At 36.7% G+C, this 20,078-nt stretch overlaps 2 protein-coding genes across 8 annotated transcripts in view; both read left to right on the forward strand.

Annotated features, from left to right (window-relative positions):
* The first annotated feature begins 2,612 nt into the window (after positions 1-2,612).
* Positions 2,613-12,402, forward strand: echdc1 (enoyl CoA hydratase domain containing 1). 2 transcript variants are annotated; one of them, XM_067392023.1, is made up of 5 exons: positions 2,613-2,923; positions 4,867-5,009; positions 5,734-5,786; positions 7,681-7,761; positions 11,847-12,400. In XM_067392023.1, the coding sequence occupies exons 1-5, from the start codon at positions 2,695-2,697 to the stop codon at positions 12,253-12,255; spliced, it is 915 nt and encodes a 304-aa protein (XP_067248124.1). In that variant the 5' UTR covers positions 2,613-2,694; the 3' UTR covers positions 12,256-12,400. The 2 variants fall into 2 exon arrangements, with proteins under 2 accessions (XP_067248124.1, XP_067248134.1); XM_067392033.1 differs by lacking the exon at positions 2,613-2,923 and adding an exon at positions 3,845-4,151 and having other exon boundaries at positions 11,847-12,402.
* A 5,242-nt stretch (positions 12,403-17,644) lies between these two features.
* Positions 17,645-20,078, forward strand: part of plecb (plectin b) — a 188,396-nt gene continuing 185,962 nt past the window's right edge. For 5 of the 6 annotated variants that reach the window (XM_067400119.1, XM_067400128.1, XM_067400139.1 and 2 more), the window contains exon 1: positions 17,645-17,776. The gene's annotated coding sequence lies outside the window, so the exon portion shown is untranslated. The remainder of the gene's footprint in view (positions 17,777-20,078) is intronic. The other variant, XM_067400273.1, reaches the window with a different exon arrangement.

Below are 20,078 nucleotides of genomic sequence, written 5' to 3' on the forward strand. Positions count from 1 at the left end.
ACTAGTTGGACCTATGTCGACATTTTAAATTATACGTGCAATCTTTTAAAACAAAATGAGTCATTCCACGAAACCGGTACGATTTTTAGATTTTTTTTTTTTTACCAAAATGTATTACTTTTCTGTACACCCCACAACATTAATGACATATTTAACTTTCAGTAAAACATATTTTCCCATCTCAGACATCAAATCTCTATTATTATTGGTCATCATTTTAAGTTATGGACACTATGGGAGCTCGAATATTATTATAAAATGTATTTGTGATAAAATCAACATTTTCCTATTAATCAGATGACCCTCACACTAATTCAGGAATTGCAAATATAAAAGTTACATAAAATCTCAGACTTTTGCTATACTAAAGCCTGAAATGGGCACTTTTTGTGACTGCAACCTCATTATTTTTGATCAAAGGCTTAACTTAAGAATTTGAACTAAAATCAGTATTCTTATGATTGCTCAGAACATTTCAGACAGAATTCAACTAACTTCAAATTACTTTTTCATAAACTTAAAATAATAATAATAATGTAGGTGTGACAGGGTTGCCCAAATTGGCCACTGCTCTAAATCTAGTGAATAAATGGAGAGCACATGGCATGCATGATATTAAGAAATCATGAATAATGTTGAAATAACAATAATTTTCACAAGTAATAGTTTTCTATCTTTAATTGATGTAACAGGGTTGAGTCGTTAAGCTTGACAAATACAATTTCACAACATAATTTAGTTATAATTATTAAAGAAGGTGGTAACTTGCCTGTGTATTCAAAACATTACCAGGAAAAAAATCACAGATGGATATTTATGGAAAAGGCAAAATGTATGGACTTTTTTTCTCATTTTATTATTCATATCCCAAGTACACTTTAATAGAAGGCCTTGAGGGACATGACAAAATAGGTGGTGTCAACTGAAAAAAACTAAATAATTTCTAATATGAAGATGATAAAATGTATGTCATGTTTTTAAGAAGACATTTCAATTAATACAAAAAGCTTTTAAAAATATATTTTGGTGACCCAATAGATAAAATACACTGAAAAAGGTCAGAGGGACTAAAATCGTACCGGTATGCAAAGATAAAATGAAGTGATAAATAATCTTTAGGCTACCTGTGTCTGAAATCGCTCGAGCAGCTTCTGTTGCTATGCTTTCCTCCTCAGACGAACATTCGCGCGCGTCTGTTTGGCGCCAGATAAAAATACGCGCGCAGACGGCTGTAGTGTGTCCAGCTGTGACGGTGTAATCTAACCCTTATAACCTATAAATATTAACTAATAAAACTGCATCGCAGTCTTTACCTTAATAACACATACGGTACTGTCTGTCAACCGGGCTAAAGAATTGTACACAAATGAGACTGTGATCATGACATTGTCATCATGAACCATTTTATAGCCTAATAAACGTAGGCCTACCGTTTTCCAATGAAAATGTGTTATATTTTTGATGTTGTGATTTAGTGTGACGTTAAGTTGGGTCATCAGGTAAAAGGTCAGATCACGTGCTGTCGGAAATTTCATACTTCCCACTTGTGAAGTCGTGATTCCGAGCTCGTCGCGATCAAAGTGCTTTGTTGTCAGAAAGAACAAGAATCATGGAGGAAACCAGCATCATTCCTGCCTGTTTACTGGGAAATTATGATATTTAGTGTCCAGTTCATCGACAAACATATAAACATTCACCGCGCTATTTATAAAGTCAGCTGACGATTGTGGAATTAAGGTCAAATTTCGCTGTGCTATAAAACACAATAAGCTTCAAATGGTTATTCATATGTGTAAATATGCACTACTTTAACGACAAGACAAGGCGATGCAGCTGTTGTGGAAAAAAAAACAAACTAATAGGTGATAGCCTATTGCTCATCTATCATGTATTTTTTATATCACTTGTCCACTTTATTATTTTGTCTACCTTGTTAAGCATTTTATAATTTTGATGAAAATAAGCTACCAAAAATAAATAAATAAATAAATAAAATAAATAAATAATAAAAAAATACTAATAATTCAGTGACAATGAAAATTTATTGGACTATCAATATTGTACTTTAAAAAGTGGATAAAACAAACTTTCAGACATATCTGAAAACGAAAACTGTAAAAAGATGCGTAACAATTCGGGCTATATTGTCTGATAATTTATTAACTGATACGCTTTTAAAGGGACCCTAACATTTTGTTGATGTCCAAAAGGCACCAAATACCAGGAATGACCTATAAAGCAACTTTGAGTTTGAAACAATAGGCTATTATTAAACTGTAACCTAACACGCAACATACACAGTACCATGATACTATTATACCATCAATGAACCAATAGTTATTTTCATGTGTGTTGGGGAACAGCTCCCCCGTCTGGACAATTGCAGCATCGCCTAGAAAGCGAATTTGGATAAATGGGATAAATCCATCGATATCTCCGGTGGGTATTTCATCTGCTTTTATTTCTTTGTGATTTTCTTCAACACGTTGACTGCAGCTTTATTCAGAATTTAATTGTAAGTTTACAATGAGGAAGATCTATAAGAAAGGCGGTATCTATATTAAAGCGGAAAGTTTACATTAATACTTTGTTTCTTTCAGGACCGTTTTTAAAGTTACTCCTAGGTTCGAAACAGGTCAAGTACTTTTAAAAAATTGGAAAATACATGCATTAAAACTGAACAGTATAATCACAATGAGTGTGTGCGGTGCTGCTCGGTGCCGGCTGATCCAGACGCGCGGTGCTGTGAGGAGAATCCTTCAGCAGAACCGAACCGCCTGCAGCCACACGAATGGACCTGCTGAGAGCATCAGGGAGAAGCTGCAGGCTTTCCCAGGAGGATCCATAGAGCTCCAGAAGCAGCAGGAGTCAGGGATCGCGGTGCTCACTGTCAGTAATCCAGCGCGCATGAACGCCTTCTCAGGTACTCATGTTCACTCCACATATATGGACAGTCAGTTTGTGGACAGTTTAGTGTCTAAAGATTTGAGGTGGAAATTATACTTTTGGAAGAAAATAGCAGAACCCGTTGACTTGCTAAGGATTTTTCATACAAATAATATGTCAAATATTATTTAACAAATAATACCATTGGTTCCACCACTTTATATTAAGCATCTTTAACTACTATGTGCACTAACATTTAAATTAACCATTTATTGTGTACAAATCAGATTTAAATTGTACATTTAACAATACTGCATGCAATTACAGCTGTAATTAATGTCTGTAATTACATCTACAGGGTTAGGGTTACTTGTCCATAAACTTACCCATATCCACCTCAATAGCAGCACAAATGTTTTGCAATAAAATCTGAACATAATAAGTACATTGTACGTAACATTTTTAAGTACATAGTAAAGACACCTAATATAAAGTGTGATTGGAAATAATGAACATACTTAGTTTGTCCACAAATTATATTTGCCTTAAAGGATTAATCCACTTTTAAATAAACTTTTCCTGATAATTTATTCACCCCCATGTCATCCAAGATGTTCATGTATTTCTTTCTTCAGTCGAAAAGAAATGAAGGTTTTTGATGAAAACATTCCAGGATTATTCTCCTTATAGTGGACTTCAGTGGACTCCAGATGGTTGAAGGTCCAAATGTCAGGTTCAGTGCAGCTTCAAAGGGCTTTAAACGATATCAAACAAGGAATAAGGGTTTTATCTAGTGAAATGATTCACAAAATATTGCATTGAACGTACTTCCTGTTTCCGTTTTCTTCAAAAAGCTTCCGCTGTATGTCCTACGCCTTCCCTATTCTACTTACGGAACGAACGCAGCGCCAGTTTTGTTTTTTTCTGTAAGTTGAATAGGGAAGGCGTAGGACATACAGCATAAGCTTTTTGAAGAATACAGAAATAGGAAGTACATTCAATGCGATATTTTGTGTTTATAAAGCATATACAGTTGTATATTTTTCAAAAATGATCGATCATTTCGCTAGATGAGACTCTTATTCCTCGTCTGGTAGCATTTAAAGCTCTTTGAAGCTGCACTGAAACTGTAATTTTGACCTTCAACCATTTGGAGGCCATTGAAGTCCACTATAAGGAGAATAATCCTGGAATGATTTCATCAAAAACCTTAATTTCTGTTCGACTGAAGAAAGAAAGACATGAACGTCTTGGATGACATGGGGGTGAGTAAATTATCAGAAAATTTTATTTTACATAATTTAATTATATTTAATTTTCTTCATGTCACAGTCCTCATATTTTATATCAAACTTCTATGTTTCCTTGCTGAACACTATAAATTTGTGAAATTTTTGTAAAATGTCTTACTCTTGTTGTGAAATTATGAGATTATCATACTTCTTAAAATGTAGTAATTCATGTTTTAATATTTTTAATATTTTAAGAATGATCTGGTTCTGAGACAAAATTTAAAGTTGACATGAAACTGAAGTTACAAGTCTTTTCTGCCCTATTTTGTGACGTATATCCGAAAGAAATGGCTTCTGGAACAAGAACAAATATAGGGTGGGGCTTTATTTTTTTCATGGGGAATTGATTGGATAATTGGATTATTGTGGTTTTCTATTGGTGGATCTCATGTGAGTGACAAGTTGCTGAAACATCATCAGGGAAGAGATGATGCTGCAAGAGGGAGGGGAAGTTATTTTCATTCAAGTTTACGAGGGAACATGAATTTAAAAAATGATGTGCAAGGATAAATACTGCAATATTCCATAAAATTGGAATTGTCAACTCAGTTGTTGATTTCATGGTGACTTTAAGATTGACAGTCTGGGTCTGAAATGTAGCCAATGTAAATTATGTTAGCATATTAAAAAAAGCCGGTTTAATGTGACCTTCATATTCATTATTTGTTTTTTTCCCGCTCTCTTGCAGGCAGCATGATGCTTGAACTGGAGCAGCGAGTGCTTGAACTAGAGACCTGGACAGAAGGGAAAGCTGTCATTGTGCAGGGAGCTGCTGGAACCTTCTGCTCTGGATCTGATCTGAATGCAGTCAGAGCGATAGCAAACCCACACGTGAGGAGAGTTATAGACCCATTATCAGTTAAAGATCATATTGTCATTATATTTTCAATACATCATTTGTTGAGATCAAAAAGTTAATTGTGCTTTGAGAAGATATAGTAACTTTCCTAACTAAAAATGTCCCAGTGAAAACAAACATGGTCTATCTTTGCTAACATTATAAGCGGACCTCACACTCTTCAAAATAAAGGCTCTTTTTTTGGCATTGATGGTTCCATGAAGAATGTTTAACATCCATGGAATCTTTCTATTCCACAAACAGTTCTTTATAGTAGAAAAATGGGTCCCACTTTATATTAAGCGGCCTTAACTACTATGTACTTACATTTAAATTAATATTTGATACAATGCACTTATTGTGTACATACATGTTTTTACATTGCACTTATATTTTAAAAATAAAATATATTTATTTTTTATTACTTTTTTTTTTTTTTTTTTTTTTTTTTTTTTTAAGTGCATAGTAGTTAAGGCCACTTAATAAAAAGTGGGACAGAAGAATGTTTAGATCTTTAGATTATTAAAAAGTTCTTCATTCTAAGAAAATAATGGCTCTTTAAATGGTTCTTCTATGGGATCACTGTGAAAACCCGCTTTATTTTCGAGAGTTTTGGGAAACTTACTGTAGAGCTGATGAACTTCTGTAGCTTACTAAAACATCTGGAAAACAAAACACACTGTTTCAAGTTGATATAATATTTGATGTGTTTTTCAGGATGGCATGCAGATGTGTGAGTTCATGCAGAACACTCTAACTCGACTCCTCCGGTTAGTCTGTTCAGTCAACACACCAGGGCTCAATACTGTGAATATATATTTTTTGAGCAAAATTTGAAGAAAGTAGAGGATCATTGCCACACCATGAAAATGATCTCCTGTCCGTCTTTTTGAAACATGCATGTTTATGCAAGGGTAGTTTACTTCTTTGTCATAGCTTGACCATGTGAGTGATGTCCAGTTATCATCATGATAATAAATAAATATGTCATAACATTTGGCAGTCAGATCAAATGATGAGTCAAACTGGCTGTTAATTAGTCCCATTACTTTAGTTATCACACTGGAAATAAAGCTTATCATTAAAGGGTTAGTTCACCCAAAAATGAAATTTCTGTCATCAATTACTCACCCTCATGCCGTTTTACACCCGTAAGACCTTCGTTCATCTTCAGAACACAAATTAAGATATTTTTGATAAAATCCGATGGCTCAGTGAGGCCTCCATTACCAGCAAGACAATTAACACTTTCAGATGCCCAGAAAGCCACTAAAAACATAATTAAAACAGTTCATGTAACCTTAATGCTATGAAGCGACAAGAATACTTGTTGTGCACTAAAAAAAAAAAAAAAGCGACTTTATTCAACAATATCTAGTGATGGGTGATTTCAAAACACTGATTCATGACGTTTCGAAGCCTTATAAATCTTTTGTTTTGAATCGGTGGTTTGGATCGTGTATAAAACTGCCAAAGATTTTGTGGAATAAAGTCTTTATTTAGTTTTTTTGGCGCACAAAAGTTTTCTCGCTTCATAACATTAATGTTGAACCACTGTAGTCACATGATCTGTTTTAAATATGTCTTTAGTAGCTTTCTGGACATTGAAAGTGTTAATTATCTTGCTGGCAATGGAGGCCTCACTGAGCCTTTGGATTTTTATCAAAAATATCTTAATTTGTGTTCAGAAGATGAACGAAGGTCTTACGGGTGTGGAACGACATGAGGGTGAGTAATAAATGACAGAAATTTCATTTTTGGGTGAACTAACCCTTTAAGGTTTTTTAGATATTAAGATATTTTTGATGAAATCCAGAGGTTTCTGAAGCACACCTAGGCAGCAATGTCATTTTTTTTTTAATGTTTTTGAAAGCCGACTCTTATGCTAACAGAGGCTGTATTGTTGTGAAATATTATTATTCAAATAGAAAAATATTTCTTATGTAAATAGATTTTAAAATGTAATTTATTCCTGTGATCAAAGTTGAATTTTCAGCATCATTACTCCAGTCTTCAATGTCACATGATCCTTCAGAAATCATTCTAATATGATGATTTGCTGTTCAAAAAACATTTATCAATGTTGAAAACAGTTGTGCTGCTTCATATTTTTTGGAAACCATGATACACTACCATTCAAGTAAGAAAGTAAGAAAAGAAATGAATACTCAATAAATTGTTCAAAAGTGACAGTAAAGACATTTATAATGTGACACAAGTTTACGGTTTCAATTAAAAGTTGTTCTTTTGAACAAGAACTAAAAAAAAAAAATATATCCCAGTTTCCACAAAAAATATTAAGCAGCAAAAACAATGTTTACAAATATTGATAATGATAAGAACCATTAATAATAATAATTGAGCACCAAATCAGCTTATATGCAGATTACCTGCATGAGCATTTACTGGCAAATTTTTGGCAGAATCCCCAGAGTGCATTATGGGTTTTAACATTGGTTGTACATTTGTTTTGTAGTGTAGGACTGAAAAAGTGCATTCAGTAATTTCCACTATGGTTTTGGTACAAATGGCTGTCCCCTCAAAGTAGTAGTAGTGTCTAGAATATGACCGTCTACTCTCAAAACTGTGCAGATCCATTTTTTTAAAACAGCATTGTTTCTCCAGTCTCCTGTGTCAGAGCTAAACTCCTGTTCTTTCAGGTAGGCTGCCGCTCATCTCCATGGCACTGGTGGAGGGAAGAGCGCTGGGCGGGGGAGCAGAACTCACCACTGCCTGTGACTTCAGGTACAAACACACACATATTTTGACATATTTGTTTATAGGGGTCATATTATTTGATTTATTTATTCAAATTGACTAATTTGTTTTGGAGCACAGACTTAAGTTTGGTCTCTTTTTATAGACAACACTTGGCAGACTAATGCTGAAGTAAAAAAAAAATTACCTTTATTGTTATGAAAAATGCACAAAAATACTACTTTCAATTTTTATATGAAATATATATTCCAAAACATGTTTTCATCACAGCCATAAATCTAAACAAGTTGTGTTCCAAATTTGAGTTTGATATCTCAAAAAATTAGCTTTCAGTAAGATTTTGTTTGTGCGCAGTACCACACGTTTCCACTAGATTAAATTTATTTCCCATTTATTTCTAATGCGGTCAATTTTGAATACAAATTTTTTTTTTTTTTTTTTTTAGGACAGTTCAACCCTTTCAAATCATGTCTATGTTTTTTTTTTTTTTTCCACATAGCAAGTGCCAAAACTTTTACCAAGTTTTGTACCATTCCGATGAAGTAAAAAATTCAAAAAAAAAAAAAAAAAAAAATGAAACTTAAAATTTTCAGAAGAGCACCAGAGGGTTTAAAGCACCCTTTAATTGTATTACAGCACTGTCTGTTTGGATAGGAGTCTGTCAGCTTGGCACATCTTGACTTGGTAATATTTTCACACTCATGTTTGCAAAAAACGTTCCAGATGTGTTAAATTGCGAAGGCATCTCCTGTACACGGCCCTCTTCAGGTCACCCCACAGATTTGCTTTCTATAGGTTTCAGGTCAGGGCTGTGGCTGGGCCATTCCAAAACATTCATATTTCTTTGCTAAAGCCAGTCTTTAGTTGATTTAGATGTGTGTTTTGAATCATTGTCATGCTGAAAGGTGAAAAGTCTCTTCATTTTCAGCTTTCTAGCAGATGCCAGTAGGTTCTTTGCCAAAATCGACTGGTTCTTGGATATATTTATGATTCCAGCAACTTCACTAAAGCCCCAAGAAAAGCAGCCCAAAGCTTGATGCTGTCACCAACATGCCTCATCAAGCCTCATTCTTTTGCTGATGTGCTGTTGTTTTTGTGCCAAACATACCTTTTACAGTTTTGACCAAAAAGTTCAATCTTGGACCAAAACATAATTTTCCACATGGTTTTAGGAGACTGGATATATATTTTTTGCAAAGTTTAGCTGGGCTTGGATGTTTTTTTCCCTGCCCCATAGCCCAGACAGATGGTCAATACGGGAGATAGTTGTCACATGTAGGGATCAACCAGTACTTGCCAGAAAGAGCTGCAACTTTTTTAATGTTGCTCTAGGCCTCTTGACAGCCTCCCTGACCAGTTTTCTCTTTGTCTTCTCATCGGTTTTGGAAGCTTTTCATGGCCTATGGCTCTTGTAGTAGCATGCAACCAAGAAGATTTCAGAAAAATCTTACAAGAAAAGCCGAGATTTATTTGGAGTTAATCAGAGTCACTTCAGGAGAAGACAGGTGTGTGCTGTTTCACATGAGCTTGATGATTAGTTCATTCTGAACACCGCCACATAGCCAATTATAAAAGGGTGTGCGCACTTATGCAGTGAGGTTATTTTAAAGGATTAGTTCACCCAAAAATGAAATTTCTGTCAATAAAAACTTACCCTCATGTCACCCCAAACCCGTAAGACCTTAGTTTTTGAGCACAAATTAAGATATTTTTGAAGAAATCTGAGGGTTTCGGAACCACACATAGACCGCAACGTCATTGCACCTTTTGAGGTCCAGAAGGCTAAGGCAGTAAAATAGATAAAAAAGTGCATCCGTCCATCATAAACATACTCCACATGGCTCTGGGGGGTTAATGAAGGCCTTCTGAAGCAAAACTATGCATTTGTGTATGAGAAATATCCGTATTTAACATGTTATAATGTAAAATAACTATCTTTTGCCAGACCGCCTTCCATATTCAACTTATGAAAAAAGTAATTAATTAAAATAACTCTGATTGTATTTGTCTGAAAGAAGAAAGTCATAAACACCTAGGATGGCTTGAGAGTGAGTAAATCGTGGGGTATTTTTTTTTTTTTTTTTCATTTTAAGGTGAACTTATCCTTTAACAATTTGAACTGTTGTCATACGCAGTTGATGTAGTGAATGCAGTGCAGGATTCCGTGTTTACGTCCGAATGTACATGTGAACAGCACAATGCATGCGTGTGATGTGATGAAGGAATGCAATAATTCTCATAAACTTATATTTTATTCACAATAGAATATAGAAAACATATCAAATATTGAAAGTGAGACATTTTGAAATGTCATGCCAAATATTGGCTCATTTTGGATTTCATGAAAGCTACACTTTCCAAAAAAGTTGGAACAGGTAGCAATAAGAGGCCGGAAAAGTTAAATGTACATATAAGGAACAACTGGAGGACAAATTTGCAACTTATTAGGTCAATTGGCAACATGATTGGGTATAAAAAGAGCCTCTCAGAGTGGCAGTGTCTCTCAGAAGTCAAGATGGGCAGAGGATCACCAATTCCCCCAATGCTGCGGCAAAAAACAGTGGAGCAATATCAGAAAGGAGTTTCTCAGAGAAAAATTGCAAAGAGTTTGAAGTTATCATCATCTACAGTGCATAATATCATCCAAAGATTCAGAAAATCTGGAACAATCTCTGTGCGTAAAGGTCAAGGCTGGAAAACCATACTGGATGCCCGTGATCTTCAGGCCCTTAGACGGCACTGCATCACATACAGGAATGCTACTTTAATGGAAATCACAACATGGGCTCAGGAATACTTCCAGAAAACATTGACGGTGAACACAATCCTCCGTGCCATACGCCGTTTCTGGCTAAAACTATAGGTCAAAAAAGAAGCCATATCTAAACATGATCCAGAAGTGCAGGCGTTTTCTCTGGGCCAAGGCTCGTTTAAAATGGACTGTGGCAAAGTGGAAAACTGTTCTGTAGTCAGACAAATCAAAATTTGAAGTTCTTTTTGGAAAACTGGGACGTCATGTCATCCGGACTAAAGAGGACAAGGACAACCCAAGTTGTTTTAGCGCTCAGTTCAGAAGCCTGCATCTCTGATGGTATGGGGTTGCATGAGTGCGTGTGGCATGGGCAGCTTACACATCTGGAAAGGCACCATCAATGCTGAAAGGTATATCCAAGTTCTAGAACAACATATGCTCCCTTCCAAACGTCGTCTCTTTCAGGGAAGACCTTGCATTTTCCAACATGACAATGCCAGACCACATACTGCATCAATTACAACATCATGGTTGCGAAGAAGGAGGAAGGTACTGAATTGACCAGCCTGCAGTCCAGATCTTTCACCCATAAAAAACATTTGGCGCATCATAAACAGGAAGATGTGACAAAGAAGACCTAAGACAGTTGAGCAACTAGGAGCCTGTATTAGACAAGAATGGGACAACATTCCTATTCCTAAACTTGAGCAACTTGTCTCCTCAGTCCCCAGACGTTTGCAGACTGTTATAAAAAGAAGAGGGGATGCCACACAGTGGTAAACATGGCCTTGTCCCAACTTTTTTGAAATGTGTTGATGCCATTAAATTTAAAATCAACTTATTGTTCCCTTAAAATGATACATTTTCTCAGATTAAACATTTGATATGTCATCTATGTTGTATTCTGAATAAAATATTGAAATTTGAAACTTCCACATCATTGCATTCTCTTTTTATTCACAATTTGTACAGTGTCCCAACTTTTTTGGAAACAGGTTTGTATTTTAACAATGTCTTTAGTACCTTTCTGGACCTTGAAAGTGGTGCTTAAATTGCTGTCTGTGGAGGAGTCAGAGAGCTCTTGGATTTCATCAGAAATATCTTAATTTGTGTTCTGAAGATGAACAAAATTGAATCCAGCTCGGATTCCAGAACTATGATGAAAGGCAATCTGAAGGAAATATGTCACTTAAATAGCGAGGGGAATCACCCAATCACCCATTAGTCAGCCAATTGCCTGTGAGCGACAATGAAAAAGTTTTGATTTGAATTCTGAAAGTTACATTATTTTTTTTATTAATCTATTTTACCTTTAATATCCTGTTGGAATAGAACGTCACCATTTTATTTCTTTTTCCAGGTTGATGACGTCTGATGGTGTTATCCAATTTGTCCATAAGCATATGGGTTTGGTTCCTGGATGGGGAGGAGCTGCAAGACTCATTCGTATTGTTGGCAGCCAGAACGCCCTGAAACTGCTGAGTGGGGCTAAAAAGGTTGATCCAGACTTTGGAAAACAGATGGGACTGGTTGATGAGGTGCTCCACTGCTCTTCTGGTGAGGGAGATACACTGGCACACGCCGAGCAGTGGCTGAGTCAGTTCATTAAGGGTCCGGCCCCGGTGATCCAGGCCGTCAAGAAGGTCGTTATCTCAGGAAGAGAGCTTCCCCTGGAACAAGCCCTTGAAACTGAGAGGAATGTGTTTGGGACAGTATGGGGTGGTCCCGCCAACCTCGAGGCTCTGGCTTTAAAACCGAAACATAAGTGATTGAAATCATCACTGCGTAACATTAAAACTTTTTCCACTTTTCAGATCACATTGTAAAACAGAAGTAACTGAAAAGTTCCTGGATTGTTTTGCAGAGTTCATGTTAACTTGCACATGCACACATTAGTAAATAAATAACCTATTTCTTAATGTTTTGAAGTTTAAGGTTTAGTGATTTTTGTGAAGTTTTGCAATTGCAAGTATTTATGCACATTCAACCAGTCATTTATTTATGGTATTATTTGCTAAATAACATCTAAAACCAGGCTGTCATCCATCCATCCATCCTTCCATCCATCCTAACATTTATGATAATTTTCACATTTTTATGAGACTGAAGTTAAAAATAGACAAATTGTGTGTCTGTGATCTCTTTGTAAAAAATGTTTTAAATATAGATGTTTAACTACAATCACAATTTTATTGCATTAAGGCCTGTTCACACCAAGAATGATAACTATAATGATAATGATAAAGATATAGTTCTAAAAATTGTTCCAAATATGAAAGAATAGCAGAGTCCACACCACAGGTATAACAATAAGGATAGCTAAACGATATAATTGGGATCACTTTTCGAACTATTTTTTCCAGCTATTTAACGATAAAACACTATCGTTGAGATCATTATGCCAGGCTGTCAAAACGGTATAAAATAAAATGACCTCAGGTATCTAGCACTAGTTTCGACAACAACTTGCTTCCTTTGAAGTCACAGTGAAAAAGACTAGTCGTTGTTTTTATTCCATTATGTTGACTTCGTCAGCTAAATTCAGATTTAGATTAGATCGATTACACTAGCTATTCACTCCAAACATGGCATGCTGAGGACATCTGCTGGTTAAAGCTGTGTAAATGCAACAAGAACAGCAAAAACATGTTGTTCACACTTTGAAACCGGAGGGTGTGAGCTTATAATAAAAAGACAGTTATCGTTGGTGTGGACCTAAAAATAGTTATCGTTATAATTATCTTTATAGCTATAGTTATTGGTGAGAACAGACCTTTAAGTCCTTAATGTCAGGTGGTAGCCAGCAAGAATTGCCTTCATTTTCAATCTTCTTCCTTAATGCAATATCAGAAAAGAGTTTCTCAGAGGAAAATTGCAAAGAGTTTGAAGTTATCATCATCTACAGTGCATAATATCATCCAAAGATTCAGAGAATCTGGAACAATCTCTGTGCGTAAGGATCAAGGCCAGAAAACCATACTGGAGGATCTTCCTGGTGATCTTCTGGCTCTTAGACGGCACTGCATCACATACAGGAATGCTACTGTAATGGAAATCACAACATGGGCTCAGGAATACTTCCAGAAAACATTGTACTCCGTTGCCGGCTAAAACTCTATAGGTCAAAAAAGAAGCCATATCTAAACATGATCCAGACGCACAGGCTTTTCTCTGGGCCAAGGCTCATTTAAAATGGACTGTGGCAAAGTGGAAAACGGTTCTGTAGTCAGACGAATCAAAATTTGAAGTTCTTTTTGGAAAACTGGGACACCGTGTCATCTGGACTAAAGAGAATAAGGACAACTCAAGTTGTTATAGCGCTCAGTTCAGAAGCCTGCATCTCTGATGGTATGGGGTTGCATGAGTGCGTGTGGCATGGGCAGCTTACACATCTGGAAAGGCACCATCAATGCTGAAAGGTATATTCAAGTTCTAGAACAACATATGCTCCCATTCAGACGTCGTCTCTTTCAGGGAAGACCTTGCATTTTCAAACATGACAATGCCAGGCCACATACTGCATCAATTGCATCATGGCTGCATAGCAGAAGGATCCGGGTACTGAAATGGCCAGCCTGCAGTCCAGATCTTTCACCCATAGAAAAAAATTGGCGCATCATAAAGAGGAAGATGCAACAAAGAAGACCTAAGACAGTTTAGCAACTAGAAGCCTGTATTAGACAAGAATGGGACAACATTCCTATTCCTAAACTTGAGCAACTTGTCTATACAGTGCTCAGCGTAAATGTTTAATATAAGTTTAATATAACATCTGTTTAACTTATGACATGAAGGTTAATAATATAACTTGGAGAACAAAATTTTCAGTTTTACTCAAATTAGGGTGATTCAAAATGTGTACACCCCACTGAAAGTCTCTGGAGCAAAGCTAAATTTTAGACCACAAAAGTCTATTTTAACAAGAATTCAACCACAGGTGAGTCTTATTCATTACCCAGGTGTCCAGCAGACAGCTGACTATAAAAGGGTGTTAAAACCCCTTCCCATTTCGTGCTGTCAGTAATGGCACCACATGAAAGAGAAATGTCACAAGACCTGAGAAAGAAAATAATTTCTTTACACCAGGAAGGTGAAGGCTACAAGAAGATCAGCAAATCTTTACTTATCAGTCAGAATACTGTATCAAAAGTGGTACAAATTTTTTAAAAAGATGGAACTGCAACCATCTCACAGAGATGTCCAGGTTGTCTACGGAAGTTAACACCTCGACAGGAGCGTCTTCTGACAAGAAGGGTTGAAGAAAATCGTCATACAAGTTCACCGCAATTATCTAAAGAAGTAGAAAGCCAGTTGGGTGACTATTTCCCATGACACAGTACGGCGTACACTGCAGAAGAATAGCATGCACGGGTGCCGTCCACGAAAGAAGCCTCTCCTAAAGCCCAGGCACAAAAATGCCTTTCTAGAGTTTGCCAGGGCCCATGCTGAAAAAAATGAAGATTACTGGGACTCTATACTCTGGAGTGATGAGATCAAGATAAATTTTTGGAACTGATGGCTTCAAAACTGTATGGTGTCGCAAAGGTGAGGAATACAAAGAAAAATGCATGGTGCCTACAGTGAAACATGCTGGTGGCAGCGTCCTTATGTGGGGCTGCATGAGTGCTGCTGGAGTCGGGGAGTTGCATTTCATTGATGGCATCATGAATTCACAGATGTACTGCTCTATACTGAAAGAGAAGATGCTACCATCACTCCGTGCCCTTGGTCGTCGTGCACTTTCCCAACATGACAATGATCCTAAACACACATCTAAGGCAACTGTTGTATTTCTGAAGAAGAACAGGGTGAAATTGATTCAGTGGCTCCTGGTCTGAGCCCAATCAAACACCTATGGGGAATTCTGAAAAGACAAGTTGAGCATCACTCTCCATCTAGCATCCAGTCTCTAAAAGAGTTAATTCTTGAAGAATGGAAATATATATATATAATTTATTTGAATTAAAATTATTCATAAATGAAGTGGAAAAACTCAACCCTGTCACAAGTTTTCAACCCCGAAACAATGAGAAATACAAATGTAACAGGGTTGAGTGTGATGGAGTTGAGGTTTTTCACTCAAAATGGCCACTGCTCCTTGTGTAGTTTAGGAGAGTAGATCATATATGGCAGCAATGAAATAAGTACATTGTAGCCTATATACTTATGGATTAAAATACAATTTTGAAAATAATAATTTTTCCATCTTAATTTTATGTGATGAGGTTGAGTTGAGTTGTAAAGCTTGACAGTACCCTCACTGACTATGATAGGCATCATGAATAAAAGTATGATACTACATACCATCTTCTGCACAACTGTTAAAGAGACAGCTTGATGTAATTTCTGGTAAATCGTGTCACATATGGGTGGAGTCTAAATTATTACAGGCAGAGAATGGTTGGCATGACGGCTGAGGTCAGACTGAGGGACATAACTTTATAGTCTGTTTTTTAAAATATCTTTTTTAATATATTGTTTTTAGAACAATATTTGTGTGAAGTAACACAAATAAATACTTACAATATTGCCAAAAAATATTAACACTGCACATTTTGTTAAATATTTTTTAAGTACAAATTCAGTGAAGTGCCTCAGGGACATGATAAAATGCTTAGTGTATGATAGAAATAAGATTTATATTATTTATTTATAAAATAATTAAAAAAAACTATTTAAATACAATAATTGTTTTTATTCAATATAATGGACAAAGTGAAAAGTATTGTGAAAAGCTTTTAAAGGGGACCTATTATGCACAAACAGGTCAGACATGCCAGATTCAGAGGCTGAAATTAGCTGAGGTATATTGACAGCTCACAGACAGCAGTGGCAATTGACCTGTCACTCAATTGACCACGCCCTTAATTATGCAGAATTTTAAGGCTTAATATAATTTAAACGATGAGTTATAAGAACATTCACCCCCCTCAAAGTTGTCATGAAGGGCAAAGTTAGCAGTATAGACAGTATAGCTGTAAACATGTTTATTTCTGCTGGGCATTTTAACACTCTGAGGTCTGAGGTGTCACCCGTGATACCACCGCATTTTTTTTCTTACCAGTGTGAAAGAGACTCAAAATACTCTGTCAAAGCTGCACATACAATTAAGAGTTATACACCATTTTAATCTGTGGAATAACTTCTGTTATTTGAGTATTTTGAGTAAAAACAAAATGTTGTGCTTTTTGTAAAACAAACATTTAATGTTGTATTCATATTTTAATGCAGTTATCACATGTACCTAATTTGCCAATAAACCAATTTTATTTATTGCGGAAGTTCTAAAGAACGCTCCTAGCATATAGTCCATTCCGTTTTGGCTTCAAGAGAAACTGGGGGAGTTTGCCGCTTGCTCCTGGTCCACTTTCCAGAGGCGGAGCTTTAACAGCTTGCACTTTGGTTGCTCAACAACAACAAAGCTGGACAATCTCACGCAGCCAAAATGAGGATTGTCAGTAGTCTAACGGTGTTCAGCCTTACATTGTTCAAACCAGAGTCGACACTGATGGAGAGACTCAGGAAGAAGTTACAACTTTTAGAATGAAACTGGACCTTTCTGAATGGTTAGTGGGTACATTTATGTAGTTGCTGTGGAGTTGATTCAACTAATCGATGACGACTAGCACTGTCATGTTCGTCTTTTGTGCAAATCCAGCGTTGAATTGACCCTCGTTTGTGAAGCAGTCCAGTGTAAAATGATGGCATGGCAACAACACTCTACTACAACAACTCTTCCTCTTCTCTAAAATCTATCTATCTATCTATCTATCTATCTATCTATCTATCCACCCACCCACCCACCCATCCGGACAACTACTGATATTTCAAGCTTGAAACACATTATTTGGTTAACTCAAACTTACACCAGAGTTCACGCATCTGCATGTCTCTTTAATTTAACCATTTGTCGTGTTAAAGCTCCGTCAGCTCTGGACACTATACAGTCCTTCAGTATGTAAAGATGATCATCATAAAGACACTGACCGGTATCGTTTATTCATCTTTACAGCAGCGCTTGTGGCGCAACGGGTCGCTGTTTTACACAGTTTAATCACTGATCGCTGACGTTATCTCGAGTGCTGCTGTGGGATGGTGTGTGTATGTGGACACCGCGCGCGCAGCACTGCAGTTCTGCATTTCAGCTCTTCTGCCTGCGCCAGACTGACCGCACCGCGAGGCTTTATTATTTCCACGCGTGGATGTTAACAGGAATTCACCGTGAAGTGAAGCGTGTGTCCCGTGAATGCTGCTCTGACGGGACCGCGAGAATTGCCAGTCCCACACACGGTAAATTACCAGATATGTATATATTTATTAAGATCCAGTTCATGCGATATTTGATATTTAGGCTACTTGATGTCATATTTTGAGGACAGAGTGGCGCGTGCACTGCAGGTTTAGAGAGATGTTCTTAATGGACAGATGTTCGGTCTGTCTGCTCTGTTTTGCAGTGGTTTATTCAGGTGATGGATTTTGTCTTCAATACTGTACGTCCTTATAATCAGAGGTATTCGAAAAGTTATTAATGGCTCCCTGACTTGAATTTTAACTTGCTTAATTGTAACCGTTCAGTCTTATGCATGTAATGAAGTAAATATATGAAGGAGTGTTTAATTTTAAACATAATTTCTGAAGGGTCTGTGTATTCATGGTGTGGATGATTTCACTTCTCATCAGTCGAGGCATACTTTTTATTCTCAAAATGTTTTATTGGATTATTGTGATGTGATACACCCATGTTTCCTTCATGCATCAGCACATCTGCATTACACTATACAATTTTGGCCCTGCAGACCTTTAGAAATTCCCTTATAACACCTTATATCACACTCTCACTTGTATGTTTGTCCACTAACAGGAGAATATTGTACAATATTTTTGAACTGTCATGAACACTTAAATGTCATCCACATTCATTTTGGGGTGGAAGTAATGGGAGTGGAAATGACAGAATTCTTGCTATAATGCTAACTTCATAGCTTGCATTATGTATATACTAATTAAACAGAATTAAACAATACTGAAATATCACACTTTTGCATAATTTTACTAAATTACAGCTCGATTGGCAGTGGCAAATAATAATAAAAAATTAAAACATTTGTCTCCTTGATAAACAAGTACACTAACAACATAAATTGTTATTTGGGGCAAAATATCTGGCTGAGGTGAAAATGATGCCACAACCATGGGACATAATTTGCGTAAATGCATATGAATAATTTTCACATTGTAAATATTGAAATAGTTTTATTTTATTGTTTATTTATTTATTTAATTGTTAATCGCCCCCAAATAGGGCACTATTTGAGGGGACAGCCATTTGTAGTGGTGTCCGAAACCATAGTGGACATTACAGAGTGCACTCATTCAATCCCACAATGCACTGCAATAACGAGTGTACAACTGATGCACGCTCAATGACTAGAGAATACCCATAATGCACTGTGAGGGCCATGCCAAATGAATTCCCGCGTCTCACCAGAATATGGCGCCCAAAGCCGAATCATTCATCCATCCATTTTCCAAACCACTGGTCCAATGTGACTACAGCACAATATCATACAATATAAATTCATTTTTTAATGATTATTAAATAGTTTAAAGGTGCAGTGTGTAAATTTTAACGGCATCTAGTGGTGAGGTTGTGAATTGCAACCAACGGCTCAGTCCCCCGCCCACCGCTCCCTTTCGAAGCACATAGAGAAGCTATGGTGGCCAACACAGGACAAAGATGTCATCGTCTGAGACAGAAGAGAGTAGAGGACAGTACAGTAGCTCTGTAGAGGAGCTCGTCCGTTTACGGCTACTTTAGAAACATGGTGGAACAAAATGGTAACTTCGATGTAAGGGGACCTGCGGTGTATGTAGATAGATAACGGTTCATTATGTAAGGTCTTTATACAGCACTAAAAAACATAGTTATGTACAAACCCGATTCCAAAAAAGTTGGGACACTGTACAAATTGTGAATAAAAACAGAATGCAATGATGTGAAAGTTTCAAATTTCAATATTTTATTCAGAATGCAACATAGATGACATATCAAATGTTTAAACAGAAAATTTTGATTCGTCTGACCACAGAACGGTTTTCCACTTTGCCACAGTCCATTTTAAATGAGCCTCGGCCCTGAGAAAATGCCTGCACTTCTGGATCATGTTTAGATATGGCTTCTTTTTTGACCTATAGAGTTTTAGCCAGCAATGGTGGCACGGTGGATTGTGTTCACCAACAATGTTTTCTGGAAGTATTCCTGAGCCCATGTTGTGATTTCCATTACAGTAGCATTCCTGTATGTGATGCAGTGCCGTCTAAGGGCCGAAGGTCACGGGCATCCAGTATGGTTTTCCAGCCTTGACCTTTACGCACAGAGATTGTTCCAGATTCTCTGAATCTTTGGATGATATTATGCACTGTAGATGATGATAACTTCAAAATCTTTGTAATTTTTCTCTGAGAAACTCCTTTCTGATATTGCTCCACAATTTTTTTTGCCGCAGCATTGGGGGAATTGGTGATCCTCTGCTCATCTTGACTTCTGAGAGACACTGCCACTCTGAGAGGCTCTTTTTATACCCAATCATTT

Source organism: Chanodichthys erythropterus, chromosome 2 (genome assembly GCF_024489055.1).
Source record: "Chanodichthys erythropterus isolate Z2021 chromosome 2, ASM2448905v1, whole genome shotgun sequence".
Lineage (NCBI taxonomy): Eukaryota > Metazoa > Chordata > Actinopteri > Cypriniformes > Xenocyprididae > Chanodichthys > Chanodichthys erythropterus.

Bases quoted from the DNA above. Each gene is read 5' to 3' on its own strand.
- echdc1 (XM_067392023.1), top strand. From the start codon at position 2,695: ATGAGTGTGTGCGGTGCTGCTCGGTGCCGGCTGATCCAGACGCGCGGT. The intron at 5,010-5,733 runs GTGAGGAGAGTT...TGTGTTTTTCAG, and splicing joins GAGCGATAGCAAACCCACAC to GATGGCATGCAGATGTGTGA. The intron at 5,787-7,680 runs GTTAGTCTGTTC...TCTTTCAGGTAG, and splicing joins ACTCTAACTCGACTCCTCCG to GCTGCCGCTCATCTCCATGG.